Source organism: Polypterus senegalus, chromosome 8, assembly GCF_016835505.1.
Source record: "Polypterus senegalus isolate Bchr_013 chromosome 8, ASM1683550v1, whole genome shotgun sequence".
In the NCBI taxonomy this organism is placed as follows: Eukaryota; Metazoa; Chordata; class Cladistia; order Polypteriformes; family Polypteridae; genus Polypterus; species Polypterus senegalus.
This window is the reverse complement of record NC_053161.1, coordinates 171,840,140-171,860,019: the sequence shown is the minus strand read 5'-3', so window position 1 is coordinate 171,860,019 and position 19,880 is coordinate 171,840,140. Positions and strand designations below refer to the sequence as shown.

General features: G+C 40.3%; 1 protein-coding gene across 1 annotated transcript in view; it reads left to right on the top strand.

Moving 5' to 3' along the window:
• Positions 1-19,440, top strand: part of LOC120533477 (zinc finger protein OZF-like) — a 58,819-nt gene extending 39,379 nt beyond the window's left edge. Inside the window, exon 4 of the mRNA XM_039760393.1 lies at positions 18,567-19,440. Within this exon, the coding sequence (XP_039616327.1) occupies positions 18,567-19,299 (733 nt within the window). The 3' untranslated portion in view covers positions 19,300-19,440. The remainder of the gene's footprint in view (positions 1-18,566) is intronic.
• The last annotated feature ends 440 nt before the right edge of the window (positions 19,441-19,880 follow it).

Genomic DNA, 19,880 nt, shown 5'->3' with positions numbered 1-19,880 from the left:
TGATAGTGAATCAAGGAAGTGCAATTGGATTAGCAAGGAGGAAGTAAGGACAGCTATGAAGAGGATGAAGAATGGAAAGGCAGTTGGTCCAGATGACATACCTGTGGGAGCATGGATGTGTTTAGGAGAGATGGCAGTGGAGTTTTTAATCATATCTTTTAATGAAATCTTGGATAGTGAGAGGTTGCCTGAGGAGTGAAGAACAAGTGTACTGGTGCCGATATTTAAGAATAAGGAGGATGTGCAGGACTGTAGTAATTACAAAGGGTTAAAATTAATGAGCCACAGCATAAAGTAATTGGAAAGAGTAGTGGAAGCTCGGTTAAGAAGTGACGTGATGATTAGTGAGCAGCAGGATTGTTTCATGCCAAGAAAGAGCACCACAGATGTGATGTTTGCTCCGGGTGTTGATGGAGAAGTATAGAGAAGGTCAGAGGAGTTGCATTGTGTCTTTGTGGACCTGGAGAAAGCATACAACAGGGTGCCTTGAGAGGAGCTGTGGTATTGTATGAGGAATTCGGGAGTGGCAGAGAAGAACAGAAAGTTGAACAGGATATATAAGAGTAAAGTGTGACTGTGGTGAGGTCTGCGGTAGGAGTGACTCATGCATTCAAGGTGGAGGTGGGATTACATCAGGGATCAGCTCTGAGTTCCTTTTTGCAATGGTGATGGACAGGTTGACAGACGAGATTTGACAGGAGTCCCTGTGGACTAGAATGTTTGCTAATGACATTATGATCTGTAGTGATAGTAAGCAGCAGGTTGAGGAGACCCTGGAGAGGTGGAGATATGCTCTAGAGAGGAGAGGAATGAAGGTCAGTAGGAACAACAGAGAATACATGTGTGTAAATGAGAGGAAGGTCAGTGGAATGGTGAGGATGCAGGGAGTAGAGTTGGCAAAGGAGTTAAGTTTAAATACTTGGGATCAACAGTACAGAGTAATGGGGATTGTGGAAGAGAGGTGAAAAAGAGAATGCAGGCAGGGTGGAATGGGTGGTGAAGAGTGTCAGGAGTGTTTTGTGACAGACGGATATCAGCAAGACTGAAAGGGAAGGTCTGCAGTACGGTAGTGAGACCAGCTATGTTATATGGGCTGGAGATAGTGGTACTGACCAGAAAACAGGAGACAGAGCTGGAGGTAGCAGAGTTAAAGATGCTAAGATTTGCACTGGGTGTGACAAGGATGGATAGGATTAGAAATGAGGACATTAGAGGGTCAGCTCAAGTTGGACAGTTGGGAGACAAAGTCAGAGAGACGAGTTTGCTTTGGTTTGGTCATGTGCAGAGGAGAGATGCTGAGAATATTGGGAGAATGATGTTAAGGATAGAGCTGCCAGGGAAGAGGAAGGTTTATGGATGTGGTGAGAGAAGACATGAAGGTGATGGTTGTAACAGAACAAGATGAAGAGGACAGGAAGACATGGAAAAAGATGATCCGCAGTGGCAACCCTTAGTGGGAACAGTGGAAAGAAGAAGAAGAAGATATAGACATCAGACACTGGAAGCCGCTGTCGAACTGTACCAGCGAAAAATAAAAGCTTAAGAGATGTAATTCAACTTGATCATGAGTTTGCATTTTAGTTAATATTAACTCAAATAATCAGGAGATGTCACTAGAGCTGCGGATTGGCTGGCGACCTGCCTGGGGTTTGTTTCCTGCCTTGCGCCCTGTGTTGGCTGGGATTAGCTCCAGCAGACCCCCGTGACCCTTTATTTAGGATATAGTGGGTTGGAAAATGGATGGATGGATGGATGTCACTAGAGAGGTTAGTGTGAAATGCTTTGAAGCTTCAACACAATTTTCAAAACAATTGATTCAAATGTTTCAACAACAACATTTATTTCTATGGCACATTTTCATACAAATGATGTAGCTTAAAGTGCTTTACAAGATGAAGAAGGAAAAAAGAAAAAATATAAAAATACTAGATAACAAAGACTAAAGTAAGGTCCGATGGCCAAAAAAAAAACAAAACTCCAGAAGACTAGAGAAAAACAAAATCTGCAGGGGTTCCCAGACCACAAGACCACCCGACCCCTCACTGCACATTCTAACCTAAATAAATTATCTTAATCAGTCCTCATGGTTTTCGGGCTTCACATGGATGAATTAGACAATGATGGTCATGTGGACCTCTGGCCTTCCATCCATCAATGTAGACCCTGCATGGTGCTTTAATCAGATGGTGGTGGCACAGATCAGCACCACAGAATACCAGATAAAGAGCAGCAGAGAAAGTAGGGGACAGTACACATTCCAGAGCCTTGATAAAAATGATAATTAAATGCATATAAAGAATATCAGGGTTACACCAAAATGAAGCTATGAGAAAGCCATGTTAAAGTAATGTGTTTTTAGCAGTTTTTTTAAAGTGCTCCAACATATTAGCCTGGCGAATTTCTGTCAGTAAGCTATTCCAGATTTTAGGTGCATAACAGCAGATGGTTGCCTCACCACTTCTTTTAAGTTTAGCTCTTGGAATTATAAGCAGACTCTCATTTGAAGATCAAGATTATGATTTGGATGGTAAGGTGTCAGACATTCTGAAATACAGGACGGAGTAAGATTATTTAAAGCTTTGTAAACCATAAGAACTATTTTAAAGTCAATTCTAAATGACACAGGTAACCAATGTAGTGACTTCTACATTACTAGGGTGATGTTCTCAGATTTTATTTTCCTAGTTAAGATTCTAGTAGCTACATTCTACAACACTTGCAATCGATTTATGTCTTTTTTGGGTGGTCCTGAGAGGAGTGCATTACAGTAATCTAGCCGACTGAACACAAATGCATGAACTAATTTCTCAGTATCTTGCAAAGTTTTAAGAGATCTAACTTTTGCTATATTTCTTAAGTGAAAAAATGCTGTCCTCATAATCTGATTAATATGTGATTTAAAATTCAGGTCAGAGTCAAAAATCATCCCTAAAGTCTTTACCTCTGTCTTTACTTCTAAGCCTAATAGTTCAATTTCATTTCTAATACCCTCATTATATCCATTTTTGCCAATCACTAAGATTTCTGTTTTCTCCATATTTAGCTTGAAAAAATTACTACTCGTCCACTCAGAAACACAAGTAAGACATTGTGTCAGTGAACTAAGAGATTCGGGGTCATCAGGCGCTATTGATAAGTAAAGTTGTATGTCGTCAGCATTGCTGTGCTAACTCACATTATGCCTTGAGATAATCTGACCTAATGGAAGCATGGAGATTGAAAAGAGCAGAAGACCCAGGATAGAGCTTTGTGGAACACGATATAGAAAATCAGGGGTCTTTGAAGTATATTTACCACAACTAACAAAGAATTTTCAACCGGCCAGGTAGTACTCAAACCAATTTAAGAAGACACTGCCAGAGAGGGCCACCGACAGACTAAGGTGATTTCTAAGAATATTGTGATCAATTATATCAAATGCGGCCCTCAGATCTAAGAGGATGAGAACAGATAAATGGCCTCTGTCTGCATTTACCCGCAAGTCGTTTACTACTTTAATGAGTGCAGTTTCTGTACTGTGATTTGTTCTTTACCCTGACTTAACTTGTCAAGAACATAATGTTTATTCTGGTGGTCATTTAGCTACATAATGACTGTAATAAGTAGGATTTTACATAAGAAAAGCAGGTTACAAATAGGTCTAAAATTTTCAAAAACAGAGGAGTCACGTTTATTTTTCTTGAGCAGGGGTTTAACTACAGCAGTCCTAAGACAGTCTGGGAAGACCCCCATATCTAATGATGAGTTTACTATGTCAAGAATATTCTCAATTAGCAGATTGAAACTTGTTGGTATTGGTTCAAAGACACGGGTGATCATTCTCAGTTGACAAATTATTTTATATAAATCGGGTAAATCTATTCTGGTGAAAAAATTTAATTTGCATAAAATGGAATACCGGGGTTTAAGAGGATGAGTATTGGGGGGATGTACTATATTATTTACAATGTCATTAATTTCGTGATTAAAAAATATAGCAAAAACCTCACAAGATTCATTGGATGTTTTTTGGGAGGCACTCATTGAATGACCTGGGTTTCGATCCTTCATGAGGCTTCACTCCACCCATCACTACTCCTGCCTCTCTTCTTTTCACTTTAACCTTCATCCTTTGTTCCTTTTTTTTCAGTCTTGTGCTCCCCTTTTATATGTTGCGATTGCAGGTGCGATTGCCTGATTGCTGCCCCGGGCTGATAATGAGACAATCAGGCCACCTGTTTGTACTTATAATTACAATTACCACACTGTAAACTTGCACTACAACTGTAAAAGTGCACAACCTGACCCAGTTTATGAACCATTTACACTATCTGCACTGTATGTACATGTATATTGTAGTTATTCTTTCATATTGAATATTTTTCATTGTTTCATTATTCTTGTTATTTTATCATTTTATAAGAAATTAAGTTTATGGAGGATTTGCATGTTGAATTTCAAAGAAAATAAAGGAATTCAATTTAATTCAATAGAAGAGAGCACGTATTTACAGGTGACGATGACTGGATTGGAAGTCGATTTAAATTTCTAAGAGCTATCCTCTTGGTGTTGTGTGCTGTTAGAATAATGCTTAATATAATTTTTATAATTAAATACATTAAGTATGTATATTACATTTTACAGATAAATTGTTACGTTCTTTTAAATAATGTGGTGGCATGGTGAATAAATACTGCAACACGCCAACAGGAGCACACAGGCAGTGATCGCCACACAGAATACATGATGTTACAGCTCTATTTTAGAATATTAATTTTGTGATAAAATTCATTAAAGCACATATTAAACAATTTGGAGGCACAGCGGCAGCGAATACGAAGACATTCATTGTGTGGCGATTGGTTACATGGAGAAAGAAAATGGAAGTATAGGAATTGGGGGTTGGTATGTTTGGCAGGGACAATTCTACTAAAGTAAAGAATAAGCAGTAAGGGGTCCCCAGGTGTACGTTCAGTGTAAAGAACCTTTATGGTAGGTGTGACAAGGCTCCAAAAAGCTGGGTGTATGAATTGGTATCGCATTGGTTTAACTGAACTATTGTGTAAATGTCGGGTTTGTGAGCTGGTGGTCGGAGAAACGAACACAGAATTCAATGGATGTTCTTCTGAGCGGGCTTTCCTTATTGCATGAATGCTGTATCTATCTAGCATAACAATCCCCCAGTTCCTATCCTTCCTTTTTATTTCTCCATACAACTAATCACCACACAAGAAATGTCTTTGTGAAAGTAAAACTAGCTATAAACCTAGGACACAGAGTGTTCGGAACTGGATTATACATGTTTAAATCCATTCAGGGTTGCACCCATCACAGCATGATGATGTGCGTGAGGCAGGATCAAATCCTGAATGGGGTGCCAAGCTCATTGCAGGGTGAATACGAGCAACACATACACTAGCAGGGGCAATTTAGCATAACAAAACCGCACATCCAACATGACTCTGAAAGGAAATTTAAGCACGCCGAGCAAACCCACCAGAAAAAGCTGCAAACTCAAGGCAGGGAACACCCGGAACGTCCTTGCTACGAGGCAGCTGCACAACCTTCACCCCACTGTGCCCCCACATGTTTAATACATCACGAAAATTATATCAAGTATTATTTTTAGGAAGACACTGTGCACTGGAGAGATTCATGAGGACTGGAAAATGGCAAATATCATCCCATTATATAAAAAGGGTGACAGGGCAGCTCCAAGTAACTATAGGCCAGTAAGCTTAACAAGCATCACAGGAAAATTAATGGAAGGAATTATTAAGGATAACATTGGGTAACAAATGACAAGGATAGGAGTGGTAGAGAACAGTCAGCATGGGTTCAGGAGAGGGAGGTCGTGTTTTACTAACATGTTGGAATTCTATGAGGAGGCAACAAAAGCATACGATCAAAGTGGAGCTTATGATATTATTTATCTGGACTTTTAGAAAGCATTTGATAAGGTGCCACATAAGAGGTTGGGCATCAAATTAGAAGAAGTGGGAGTTCAGGGTGATGTTTTTAGATGGGTGCAGAATTGCTTCAGACACAGGAAGCAGAGGGTGATGGTGCGAGGAACCTCATCAGAATCAGCTGATGTTAAGAGTGGTGTTCCAGCAGGAGTCCGTGCTGGGGCCATAGCTATTTTTAATATATATAAATGATTTAGATAGGAATATGAATAACAAGCTGGTTATGTTTGCAGATGATACCAAGATAGGTGGATTATCAGATAATTTGGAATCCGTTATATCATTACAGAAGGACTTGGATAGCATACAGGCTTGGGCAGATGAAATTTAATGTCAGTAAATGTAAAGTATTACACAGAGGAAGTAAAAATGTTAGGTTTGAATACACAATGGATGGTTGGAAAATTGAGAGTACATCTTATGAGAAAGATTTAGGAGTCATAGTGGATTCTAAGCTATCGACTTCCCGACAGTGTTCAGAAGCCATTAAGAAGTCTAACAAAATGTCAGGTTATATAGCGCCTTGATATGTGGAGTACAAGTCACAGGAGGTTCTGCTCAAGCTTTATAACACACTGGTGAGGCCTCATCTGGAGTACTGGGTGCAGTTTTGGTCTCCAGGCTACAAAAAGGACATAGCAGCGCTAGAAAAGGTCCAGAGAAGACCGACGAGGCTGATTTAGGACTACAGGTGATAAGTTATGAGGAAAGATTAAAAGAGCTGAGCCTTTACAGCTTAAGCAAAAGAAGATTAAGAGGTGACATGATTGAAGTGTTTAAAATTATGAAGAAAATGAGTCCAGTGGATCGAGACTGTTATTTTAAAATGAGTTCATCAAGAACACAGGGACACAGTTAGAAACTTGTTAAGGGTAAATTTCACACAAACATTAGGAGGTTTTTCTTTACACAAAGAACCACAGGCACTTGGAATAAGCAACCAAGCAGTGTGGTAGACAATACAACTTTAGGGACTTTCAAAACTCAGCTTGATGTTTCTTTGGAAGAAATAAGTGGGTAGGACTGGTGAGCTTTGTTGGGCTCAATGGCCTGTTCTCGTCTAGAGTGTCCTAATGTATTTATCTTAGCATTCTAAATGTTCAGAGAGCAGTAATATTGTGAAGTGAATGTATGCTGTGTGGCGATCACTGCCTGTGGCTCCTCTCGGTGCAAGAGGAAGTCAGTTTAAGAAGACCTAGCAGTTAACATGGCTCTGGGGAAAAAATTAATAGGAAGCATTTACATGGTACTGCGCTCCTCTAGGAAGCAAGAGAAAAACTCTTCTCCTTGTAAATAACACGTGTGTGTGCTGGACTTGTGTCTCTGCCTGTCTGTGTCAGGTTTGGGCTGCGGAGCGCCCCTGGTTTCCACAAGGTCAATAAATAAATAAATATACATACACGTTTTGGTCTGATGAAGAAAATTAAAAAGAAAGAAAACTTCTAACCTGGTTGTCCCAGTGAAATGCTATACATGCATATTGCTGCTGGTATAAAGGAGCCCCTGTCATGTTTCTTGACACATCTGCTGAATAATTTGTTGTCTGAAAGTCATCAGTGTTGGCATGTCTCAGAGAGGATGTGCAGCATAGTCCATAATGGCACTCAATTTTGTTTTCATTCTCTCCTTTACTAGGACCTCCAGGTGGTCCACAGTACGGTTGATAATTGACATTGCCCTAGGAAGGCAGCAGGTCCCGACAGTGTCCCTGGACGTGTGTTGAAGAGCTGCGCAGAGCCACTGGCTGGGGTCTTTGCAAAGATCTTTACCTGTCATTGTCCCAGGCCTCAGTTCCTTCCTGTCTGAAATCCTCCATCTTACTCCCTTTACCAAAAAAAAAAATCACCCATAACCTGCCTGAATGACTATTGGCCAGTAGCGCTCACCCCAGTGTTGATGTAGTATTTTGAGAGACTGGTCCAGAGTCATATCATGTCCTTCATCCCTCCCACCTTTGATGCACACCGATTTGCTTACAGGGCTAACAGGTCTACTGAGGACGCTGTTGCTGCTGCTCTCTGTGCTGCCCTGTCCCATCTGGAGCACCAGGGGAGCTACACACGTCTCCTCTTTATTGACTTTTGCTCTGCTTTTAACACCGTCCCCCCTCACAGATTGGTGTGCAAGCTGCTAGCCCTGGGACTCCCATATTCCACCTGTCTATGGATTAAAGACTTCCTGACAGACCGCACACAAAGGGTTAGGGTGGGCCCTCACATCTTCCTGGGTCAGCAGTCAGGGCAGGCAAACTCCCAATGTGTGAGTGGGAGAGCAGCATTCAGAAGGAATGGCCAGCTAGAAAAAACTTGGTTGGCAAAAACGCATCAGCAGACCTTTCTTGTTGGATCCAGATAAGGCGCCACTACCCCTGCCTCATATGAAATTTGGTTTAATGAGGTCACTTGTCAGAGTCCTATCACAAGATGGATCTGCGGCAAAACACTCCGTTTTTGTCTGAGGCTAAACTGAAAGAAGATCTTTTTTGAGCGACCCGACATTTGCGCGATAGACATATGAGCGCCGACAAAATAGCGCCCATTAAAACGCGGCGTCAAAATCATGCAGACAAAATCGCGAAAGTTTCATTAAATATGAATTACTAGTTTAAAGCATATATAATAATGTTTATTTTAGAAGTCAATATTATGAGACACGGCACACAGATAGTCCTTAAGATCACGCCCTGCATATGTACGAAGAATTGCAGCAAGACGTCTTGATAGTTGAACGTATTTAGACTTGCTGGCTGCCTGACTGCTGGTAATTCTGCTTTGTATACGACACGTTATGCCAACCCTCAACTGAGTTATTTGTTCGCGGCATGCCATCAGCAGTTATAACCTAGCACATAATGTGTACATAATGCGCGTCGCGTCCCACTCTCTTGGCCTCTCTCGCGATTTTGTTGTGGCGATTTCGTCGCCGCGCATTTTTCGAAAACCATTTAGCGGGTTTGTGTGACGATGTGGGTTCTGGCTCCACACTCCCATCTGATTTTGGGAACCCTTGAACCCAACACCGTCGATAATGTTACCGAGTGAGCTAGTCAGTGGAGGCAAATTACTGAGCAAGGGGAAGGTAGAAAGTGCAACAGTGCTTTTATTAAAAACCAACAAAAACAGTGTTCCATAAATAGTGCAGTTTTTCAATAAATAAATCCATAAAATGAAAAAAACGTGGAGGTTAAAACAACAATAAGAAAAGACAATCCTTTAAAACGAGAGGTTAAATCTTCTTATGGAAGCAGTCTTAAAACACTAACAAATTTGTTGCTTTTCTGGTAGCGTCTCTGTTAGCGTCTCACCTGCTTATCCCGTTTGGGCCAAGCAGCAGGCAAGACACTCTCTGCAGCTGCCCTCCTACATCACACATTCGAGACTGGAGACCTCCCGATCCCTGGCTCCGGTATGGCACTCATCCCAGTCCCGGAGAACTTGTTTTCCCACAACGGCCAGGTCGCTCACGTTGGGGATTCCCACCACCAAGTCTCCCGACTTCCGCTGCCTTTCAATGGCCTCTCTGCGGCCAGTCGCCTTCCCTGGTCACTCCCGCTACCTGATCGCTCAGCGGGAGCGACATCAACACAAACGCCTGGGTGTCGGCCTAACACCTAGCTTCCACGCAGCTGACCACGAGCGCTCGATCGCGCTCGATCGCGCGCTCACCACACTCACACACCGCCTGCTTCCTCTCCTGCTCCCGGTAACCTCCGTCCTCTCCTTTCCTTTTTTTCTCTATTTCTTTTTTCCTCTCTCCATTTTTTTTTTTACACCGAACGTTTCTTTCTTCCCCCCACAACCGACTCGCGCTTCTTTTTAAAACGTGAGGGGCCACCACAGCTGTAGCATTAGCCACGGGAGCAATCACGAATGTGGGCAGTTCCTCACCTGTGCACACGGTGAGAAACGCCCACATCGACGACCGCCCCGCGGCTCGCTACAACAACGCCCCCCTCACGAAGCCGCATTGGGTGCGGTGATTATTTATTTAAAATGAATGGCCTTTTGCTCAACGAGCTGTGGACCCATAACACCACCGTTTGTCGGCGGCCGCGTTTTGTCGGCTCTCATATGTTTATCGTGCTTTTGTCGGTGAACCAATTTTTGCTGAGCCTGATATTGGAAATCTGATTTCTAATGTGATTTTATTAGTGGAATGAATTAAATGAAACAAAAGGCTTTTCTATCATTCAGAGACGCTATTTCTATGTTTGTAGGCATATAAAGAAAGAATTATGAAGACTTTGTGAACAACTAATTTGTTAAGCTTAATGGAATTAAGTTGCAACATGAGTCTCAAAATCTGCAGCTGGACTTTTCCCCATGAAAGTCTTGGAGCGGTCATTGAAGAGCAGGGTGAAAGATTCCATCAGGACATCAAGGACATGGAAAGAAGGAGACATGGATTTTGGGGTGTCAGTATGATGGTGGACTACTGCTGGATGATGAAAATGTGGACAAAGGACAAGCCAGCAAACAAAAATCTAAGAAGTGACAACAACTCGAGAGGTTATTTGTACACCAATGATGTATAATGTTTAATTTAGAACAATGTGGCATGAATGAATAAATTGCATTATGATGGAAACAATATACTTTTCATTGTGTTCATGAATGTAAATAAAAACAACTATTTACAATTAAAATAGTTTTTTATGAGTTTTAATTTTTCAGACCTTAGAGTTAAGTAACCGGAAAATCTAGAAATGCAGAATGAATCTCATGGTGCTGCTGCTGCTGTATTTCTTAAAAACACTCAGTTATCCCCATGTTAACACATATGAATACTTGGTAATAATAAAAATATATCAGACTTAGTTATATAATTTCTACATTGACCAAAACATACAAACTGGGAAGTTACAGATTGATGAATTAGGTTTGGGGTCCAATTAAAAGAAGAGCTTGTGGGGAATAAAAACCTGCAGCCACACGGCGTCCCCCAGTCTGAGTCTGAGAAGCACTGATCTACTACATTTGAAAGTGTCGCCCTCCTCTGTCCTCCTAACGGGTCACCTTTCAACGTAAGCCTACAATGCGTCATTGCATGCCAGCTAAAGCCAGTCCTCACGCAGGGTCTGGTAAACCAAACGCGCGTGCATGCGAGTGCCTCGTGTGGCGTTGCTCTGACGTCATCAAACAGCGACGACTAAACAGAGGTGCACGAGCGTCTCGAATCTTGTGATCAGTAAAGTGGAGAACTATCGGGATGGGATCCTGTTGCTGCGGAGTGAGCCGACTTTAAAATGTATCACACAGAGGCAGAAAGTAAGTGGTCCGTGTTCGGAGCCGTCACTTTGCGTGTGTGGGATTTTCTTTTTCGCTTCTAGCTGTGCTACAGTACGCGTTTTGAAGGACAGGTCGATCTTTACAAAGGACTCTCCTCGTGTGCCGCCTCACTTGACTTCTGTCTTTGGCTCATTTTTTATTTCACCTTCTCCTTTTACATTTCTGTTTATACCCCTTGTTAATCTTTATTCGTTATCATTTATTGCTGTAGTTGGTGTCCTAGCGAGCGATCTCAGGGTGTTTTTTTTTTTTAATTTACGAGTTTAAACTCCAGGCAGTGACTCGCAGTCTGGTCAATGATACGCTCGAGAAAGAAGTACGGAGGCAGAGGCTTTGTGCACAAAATATCCGTCAAATAAAAAACAGAAAGTACACAACCTCATCCTTCAACAAAGATCAGAGCGCAAAATGAAGAAAAAAAGAGATCGGCGCGTTTACTTTTATCCGTTAAAACAGCAGCACGAGTCCGGCAAGCTGTTTCTCGAATACGATTTTACTCTCCGGGTGTCCTCCAGGTGTGGCGGAAGCGCTAACGTCCGAGTCTCTGCATTCGTTTGGTCGCCCCCTGGCGGTGGCCACGGGCCCTTACAGGGTTGAGCTTCCATGCCCCCAAACCAGGCAGGGCGGCTCACCCCTCTCGTGGTCCTGGGGAGGCACAGTCCCTCCCTTGGTCCGTCCAGGTGTCGCGACTGGGCACAGCCCCCAGCCGACCAGCACAGCGGATTATTCCAGTGGAATGAGAAGCTTATTTGTGCGATCACGTAATGTAAATAAGATATGAAGTTTAATTAATTTTCATTAAATGCTTTTCATAAATGTATAAGACGAACATTGATATAACCAATACCGGGTCTAAAACGGTCCGAATTATTTATTTTTTTGTTTATTTAGTACGCAATCTAAAAAACATAAGCATTTGGCCCCAAATACTAATGAAAATTAAATTAAAATTGATTAAAGTTGAAAGGCCCTAACAAAGGAATAGAAATAGATTCATATTATTCCATCCATTTTCCAACCCGCTATGTCCTAACTACAGGGTTCCAGGGGTCTGCTGGAGCCAATCCCAGCCAGCACAAGGCAGGAAACAAACCCCAGGCAGGGCGCCAGCCCACCGCAGGGCACACACACCAAGCACAATTTAGGATCACCAATGCACCTAACCTGCAGGTCTTTGGACTGTGGGAGGAAACCCACGCAGACCCGAGGAGAACATGCAAACTCAATGCAGGGAAGACCCGGGAAGCGAACCCGTGTCTCCTAACTGTGAGGCAGCAGCGCTACCACTGTGCCACCATGCTGCCCTATTATTATTATTATTATTATTATTATTATTATGTTTTGTTGGGAATACAGACTTTTTAGAGTATTTGAGTAATTTCATTAATTGAGTAAATCATTGCATACAGACAATATAAATGATTGTATGCTTCTGGTAAGCCTCATCTTAAGTGCATAAGCATGTACAGTATTATAATTAATTTTATAGTGCTTATCTGAGCTAAAGGAGGCGTTATCAAAATGGAACAGTATGCAACATGTTTATCCTTATTCTGGTACATTGAAAAAAAGTTACATTATCAGTACCACAGGGTCAATTTGACCCTATAGTAAAAAAACTTTCTATATTACCAGAATAAAAACACTGTTTATTACAATACTTTGGTTTTCTTCAAATAATATTATACAACAAACGTTTGTACTTAAATATTGACAAATTGAGGTGTATTTGTTTTAGGGACATTTAAATAGCTTATACAGGAATACATACAGAAACTGTATTACAAAATTCAAATAATATTGCTCAACATGTGTGAGTTTCTGATTATTTTACATCACTGCTGGCATTGATTGCACATCCATTTGCTCTGCTCTTTGCACACAAACTTGTTGCACTTATTACAGATGAATTTGGTTTTCTTGGACAAATGGAGCATCTCTTGCGCTGTCCTGAATGGAGCTGGTGAGGGTGCCACTGGTAAAATGACCTGTTTGACATCTTGTGGTGTTTGCTACATATATTCCATGGAAGGTACTATCGGGTGACCCCAAGTGCAAATAAACATAAATACAAAATAAAAAGTAAGACACAAAAACTAATGAACATGTGTGACATTGTTAGTAAGGTCTTACAAAAAAAAAATACTTGAAAGGCAAGGTCACTAATCGTGATAGATTAAAAAAAAAACATGGGTCAAAGAGGAGTGGAGTCACAGAGACCCCATGGTACCACAGCAGGGTTAAAGAGAGATCTACCTACCAGTTTCTTTATCCACTTTTATAACAAACATCTCTCCAAAATGAGTTGAGAAATTTACAATGAAAAAAATGAGCAGTCAGCAGATTCTGTAGCCCCTTTGCAGACACACAAGCATCACTTACATCAGTGGACCCACTGGCATGGTGTTTTATTAATCGAGTATTAACTATGCAATGTTTTCAACAACAGTTTTCTCCTTTTAGTTATTGTTAAACACCAGTATGAAGGTCCAGGTTGAGTTCACCAATGAAATGTCACAGAAGGATCAGTTTTCTGAATTAATAATCACCTTATAAACTTCTTATTATATTCATTGTCCAATATGTTAACTCCACTTATACAGCAGATATTAAACTAATCTAATGAAAAAGTGTCTACAGGGGTGTGATTGCTTAGACATCGGGGGTAAGGTCAAATAAAATTTCATATTCCCTTACTGAAGAAAACGTTCCTATTTTTATCAATCAGAACAGTCAGTCACATGGTGATTCTAATCAATTCAAAGCTGAACAAATAAAACGTTTGCTTACATATTAATAGCATTTTCTCGTCATTATTGGGAAAATTTGTATTGTTATAGAGAGTGAGATAAAGCTGTGGGGAGAATAATTCTCTTTATACAGTAAACGCCAATTCATCAAAACTTGTTCATGAAAGGCAACCAATTTTTTACTTTTCTTTGAAGGGCACAACAGAAGAAACTGACCCCCTAAATTTGCTAAAGTGAAATTGTGTTTGTAATTCAAATCACTAGAAGAATTTTTAACTAATCTAACACGGCTAATTATAACTGTGGTTTAGTGTGGAGAAGTCAAGGACATTAAGTCACCCATATCATATTGTTTTTTTAACACATCCTTTTTTTAAACTTTGACTCCTGTTGTTTCATATGCAATAAAAAAGGAATCTTCTCTAACCTCACAGAAAAATAATTATTAGCTTCTAATGGCAAACAGACCTCTGCTGTTCTTCATAACCCCACCGCTACACTGGGTGGGACTCTGACTTGAATAGACGGACCTCTGGTTAGCCAAGTAGTACGTCTCTTCAGGACTTTAGTGGTCCTTGACTTGTAGCTTGAAATAATATTATTTTTCATGTTGTTATGAATTTTATTGCCAAGATAAGACACAATGTCAGGTTCAGTACGTTCAACTAACATGACCTTTTCTCAAGGTAAAGAGCTCACATTTTATGATATAATTTAAGAGATTCTGAAACTTTGAAGATATTTTTTAAAAATAATATTATATCAATAAGCTAATTGTACAATTTTAATTTTGCTAACCTTTTAAAGAAGCTTTTGTTCAATCAAAATTTTAAGACTTTGAACACATAATAGAAGAGCAAAGGAGATGTCGGGTTTCCACGACGGACGCCTCCTTTAACATTTAATCTGTGCGACATCCAATTGGCAAAGTGAACTGAACTATTGGTACTTCTAGAGAAAGTGTTTTAATGATCTTGAGACAAAAGTACTTAAATATATAAGGTAAGAATGAAAGAAAAATTAAAGTATGACTAAATAGCGTCAAATGCTTTGTAAAAATGAAGACAAACATTTAGTGGGTCATCTTATTATGATCAAAGAAAGTCCATTGTGAGACTAATACAGTATATTTACTCTTTTTTTTTATAGAGTTATATTATTTTAGAGTTAGTTATTCTCTATTAATGTCATCTAAGGCTGCTTAATGCCATCTAGCCAAGACTGAAGTAGTAATTTTACAATAAAGTTTAAGCAGGGTGACTGGGCACCAGTTAGCAGTTATCTGAGTTTCTTTGCCAGACATCTCATTTTGTGCTTTTATATCTCGTCAGGTTTCTTTTCACAGCTACATTCTAGTATTATTTTTCAATAAATTCAATAAAAATGTGCATGTTCTTTACCTTGTCAATAATCTGTTCTTCAGTTTCCACTAATTCTCCAACTTCCTGTGTAGATAGAAGGCTGAAATTTGGCAGGCTCATTCCTCACAGCTTACAAAAGTTAAGCAGGTTTCATTTCGAAATTCTACGCGTAACAGTCATAACTGAATCCTACTTACGTACATATGTATGGCCATAGCCTGCAGCTCGGTTGCCGTGTGAGGCGGAGTTGCGTCATCCATCACCACGCCTCCCACATAGTTGGCTGCCTGCCTATATTGCGTCCCCCTTACCCACACCTCCCACGTAATTGAGTACCAGCCCTTATAAGGCCATCTGTCACCAGCAATCCATTAGACACGCTGCCGCTATGAGGCGTTTGTCATGCCTAAGACGAATACAATTTTCGCGAGATGCAAGTTTAGTGAGAAGATGCAAGGTATAAACGAGAATTTTGATGACTTTAAAACAAGAGTTAAAATTGCTGGTGAAGGACTGTGCTTATGCAAATGAAGATGAGATGGTCAAGGATAGAATAGTGTTTGGCACAAACTCAGCAAAAGTGCGAGAGAATCTTTTAAATGTCGGGACTGAGCTAATATTAAATAAAGCCGTGGACATCGCAAGATCACACGAGATAGCACAAGCTGAGAACCTTGTGTATGTACTCGGAGCGGCTCACGTGAACTGACTGTGAATGCAGTATGCACAGAAAAAGCAAGAGCTCCAATGAGCGTTGAGCAAAAAAGCATTACACAATTGAGAAGGCAGCAAAAGAATATGAAGCGAGTGATGCATAAAAGCATATTTATAAGTGCAGCTACTGCGGAAACAAAGCACAAAGTGGAAAAAGTCAATGTCCAGCTAAAGGAAGACAGAGTAAAAAATGTGGTAAATTGAACCACGTCGCTAAAGTTTGCAGGACTGGGAAAGGTAAACCCGTGCATGCAGTGTGTGATGTCTCAGATAAAGAGGAAGACGAGCTGTTACTATTATGGCAGTGCAGTTAAGGTGCTTAAGTCAGGTCAATCAGCTATTTACTAATGAAGAAGGGATGTTCACAGTTTAACAGAACAATGCACATTAAAACCTTTAGTGAGAACAAGGGGGTTTTATTCAATCTGATAGCACAATCAAAAGTTATGATTGATTCAGTGGGTAAAGAGGGGACTGGTGGCTTTTAATGAATTCAAAAGGTTTGTCAAACCTAATGACAAAAATAGAAGTTACACACCATCAGTTACACCTGTCAGCCTAAGCTAACAAACCCCTCATTTATTTCTCTTGCTTGCTGAAATGTGCAGAAGCAATAGGAGAAGACAAAGTTAAGTTCCTCTTTCATCTTCTCCCGCCTTACGTTTCTGTTTCTTAACACAATCCTGTGCCCCTACTTGTATAAACCTTCATCAACATAAACAGATAAGACAATTCTGCGACCCTAACAGCACTGTATGTTTTAATTCAAGTAGTTAATACTGCTGACCCACAACTGTGTAAGATGGTCTTCTTGTTTCAGATTCTGTTGGACCTTCACTCCACTCCCAAGACTGTTTGTTTCACATCTGATAATTTGAAATGAAGAGCAGTGAGTTACTGTCAGCATGCTATGAACTGTCTAACTTTTAGAAACCTTAACAGAGAGGGTCTTGTAGAATGACATTGAAGTGTCTTTAGACAAAAGTGATAAAGTTTTAATGAAGCTGGTTGCTGTTCTTTCTACAGAGAAAAAGAAAAAGCTGCTGTTTACTGGAAAATCTCAATGGATGTGAAACAGGACACCTGTGATTTGGACATGAATATCACAGTTATTAAGGAGGAGGAGGACTGTGAGTGGGAATCCATCTATCCTAAACAGGAAAGTCTGAGCATCAAGGAGGAGAATAGTGAACTGCGGTCAGTGGGCATTCAAGAAGAAGGCGAAGAGAAGTCTGTTAGTATTGAGACACATAACCATACACATCTGAAGAGTATTGAGGAAGACGACTTTCATGATGGGTGTCAAGATGGAGTGGAGACAGGGTTAGACTCTTCTCAAAGCAGACACTCTTCATCTAGAGAGCCTTCTATCAGTGTGAAGTCTGAATCATTACAGTCTGAACCAAAGAGGACTAAGAAAACTACATCTGTTACAGCTCCGGAAAATCAGCCAACACTTACAACGAAGTCTGGGAAAAGTAAGTGTTAAATAAATTTGTGTGAGTTTTAGGTTTGGGGTTTATGCACGTGAAAGGTTGGGCCTTGTGGTTATTATAAGAAATGTAGAAATTGAGTAAAAAGACTGCATTTTATTGTGAAAAATATTAGGGTCTCTAACAGACAGAGAGAAATATTGCAGATAAGGCAAAGATGAGCCAAAGAGATTCTTTCAGTATTTTAGGAGATAAAGAACAGTCATTGCATGTATCTCTGTACCATCTTAAGTGTACCACACCATACAGAAGGCATTACGTGCCTCAGGATAACTGAGAGATTCCTCACCGGTCAGGCAGTTCACACTGAAAAGCCGCCATCACCAAATAACCCACAGCTGTCAAGACCTGTAAGAGAACTAGGATTGTGTGATTTCTGCATGATGGTCTCTGTAATGAAGGCTGCAGTTCAGCACACAATTCAAAGAGGATGACAGTAGGGAGTCTAAATAAGCTTAGAATCAGTCATCATCATGAGCCAGAAAATCAATGTGATCCCTGAAAATTCAATTCTTCTGTAGCCTTATAAACATCAGAGTGCAAAATGTGCAATAAAATAAGATTTTCTGTTCAGTTAATTTTTCTACCTGAAGGTGCTAAAATGCCAACACCAAAAATTTCTGCATAGGACTTACAAATGCACAAAACTTGTCATAAATTTAAACTAATTTCCATGGCAAGTTCTGATTTTATAAATCTTAATCTTTGCATAAGAAATTGCTTACGCACGTTTCCATGCAAAAGGAGGTTTTATACATGCAGCCTTGGTGAGTAGATGTAATGGAGAGTGTAAAATTAAATGAAGTGTCTTTCCATGTACAACTAAGATTTTAAAATTGTTTATGCTTATCAAAGGTTGTCTCTAATTTCAACCATCATGTATTTAATGTAAGTTAATGTTAATAATAGGGCAGTGGATTGATAATAAGCTGTTTGTTTGTTTTTCTTTTACACTTTATACAGAAAACAAACATCACTGCTGTTTGGAATGTGGCAAAGGATTCTCTGGCAGGAGTGCTCTTCAGAGACACATTAGAGTTCACACCAGAGAGAAGCCATATTGCTGTAATGAATGTGGCAAACAATTCTCTTACAGGAACAGTTTTCAAGTCCACAGAAGAATTCACACTGGAGAAAAGCCATATTGCTGTGTGGAATGTGGTAAAATGTTCTGTCACATGACTTCGCTGCAAAGACACACAACAATTCACACCGGAGAGAAGCCATATTGCTGTAATGAATGTGGTAAACAGTTTTCAGGAAGAGGTCACCTTCAGAAACACACTAGAGTTCACACTGGAGAGAAGTCATATTGTTGTAATGAATGTGGTAAACAGTTTTCTGTACTGGCCAGTCTACTAAAACACACTAGAGTTCACAGCGGAGAGAAGCCGTATATCTGTAATGAATGTGGTAAACAGTTTTCACAAAACAGCAGTCTTCAGAAACATACTAGAGTTCACAGCGGAGAGAAGCCATATTGCTGTAATGAATGTGGTAAACAGTTTTCACTAAACAGCACTCTTCAGAAACATACTAGAGTTCACACCGGAGAGAAGCCTTATTGCTGCAATGAATGTGGTAAACAGTTTTCAGGAAGAGGCAATCTTCAGAGACACAGTAGAATTCACACCGGAATAAAAACAGTAAGGGTTAAAAAATCAGTCCAGAAAAGCAGTTCTGACTCTCCCAAACCAAAATCTCCTGCATCACAAAAGAATTCCAATCTGGGTGCCACCTCCTGACACCTCGACGAGTATGTTAAAAGAGACAGAATTCAAAACACACTGGCCTGAATACTTAACACTAGAATTACCAGAGTCTACGAAAAAACTCGTAGATCTGGTCTACCTTATAACCGTTTGCACATCTCCGCCAGCGTCTTTTGTCATCTAAATGTGCCAATAAAGACAAGCTGCAAACAGCCGGCTATTCCATCCCCCACCGACTTAGAATGTGCATGAACTTCTCCCAGCTCATGCGTTGATTGATTATCTGGGAGTGAAGTGGAGTTTTAGAGTGGAAATAATAGATCGTTATTTGGAACACACGTATTTCATGTGTGTTCCGTTTCTACAGTAATCTGTGTAAACACATTGTTAAAACAGAAATTTTTTTATATTTTAGTAATAAATGTTACAATATGTAGGTATAAACTATGGAATGTGTGAAGCCTGATTTCTAAAGATCAAATAAAAACTTTCACAAAAGGTTCAAGACCGATACAACAGCTTCCGTGGCGTAGCGCTAAGATTTGCTTTCTTGGAGCGCACCAGACCTGCTGTGCATCAGAGACCCAAGTTTGATTCCCCGCTGGGGAGAAAAT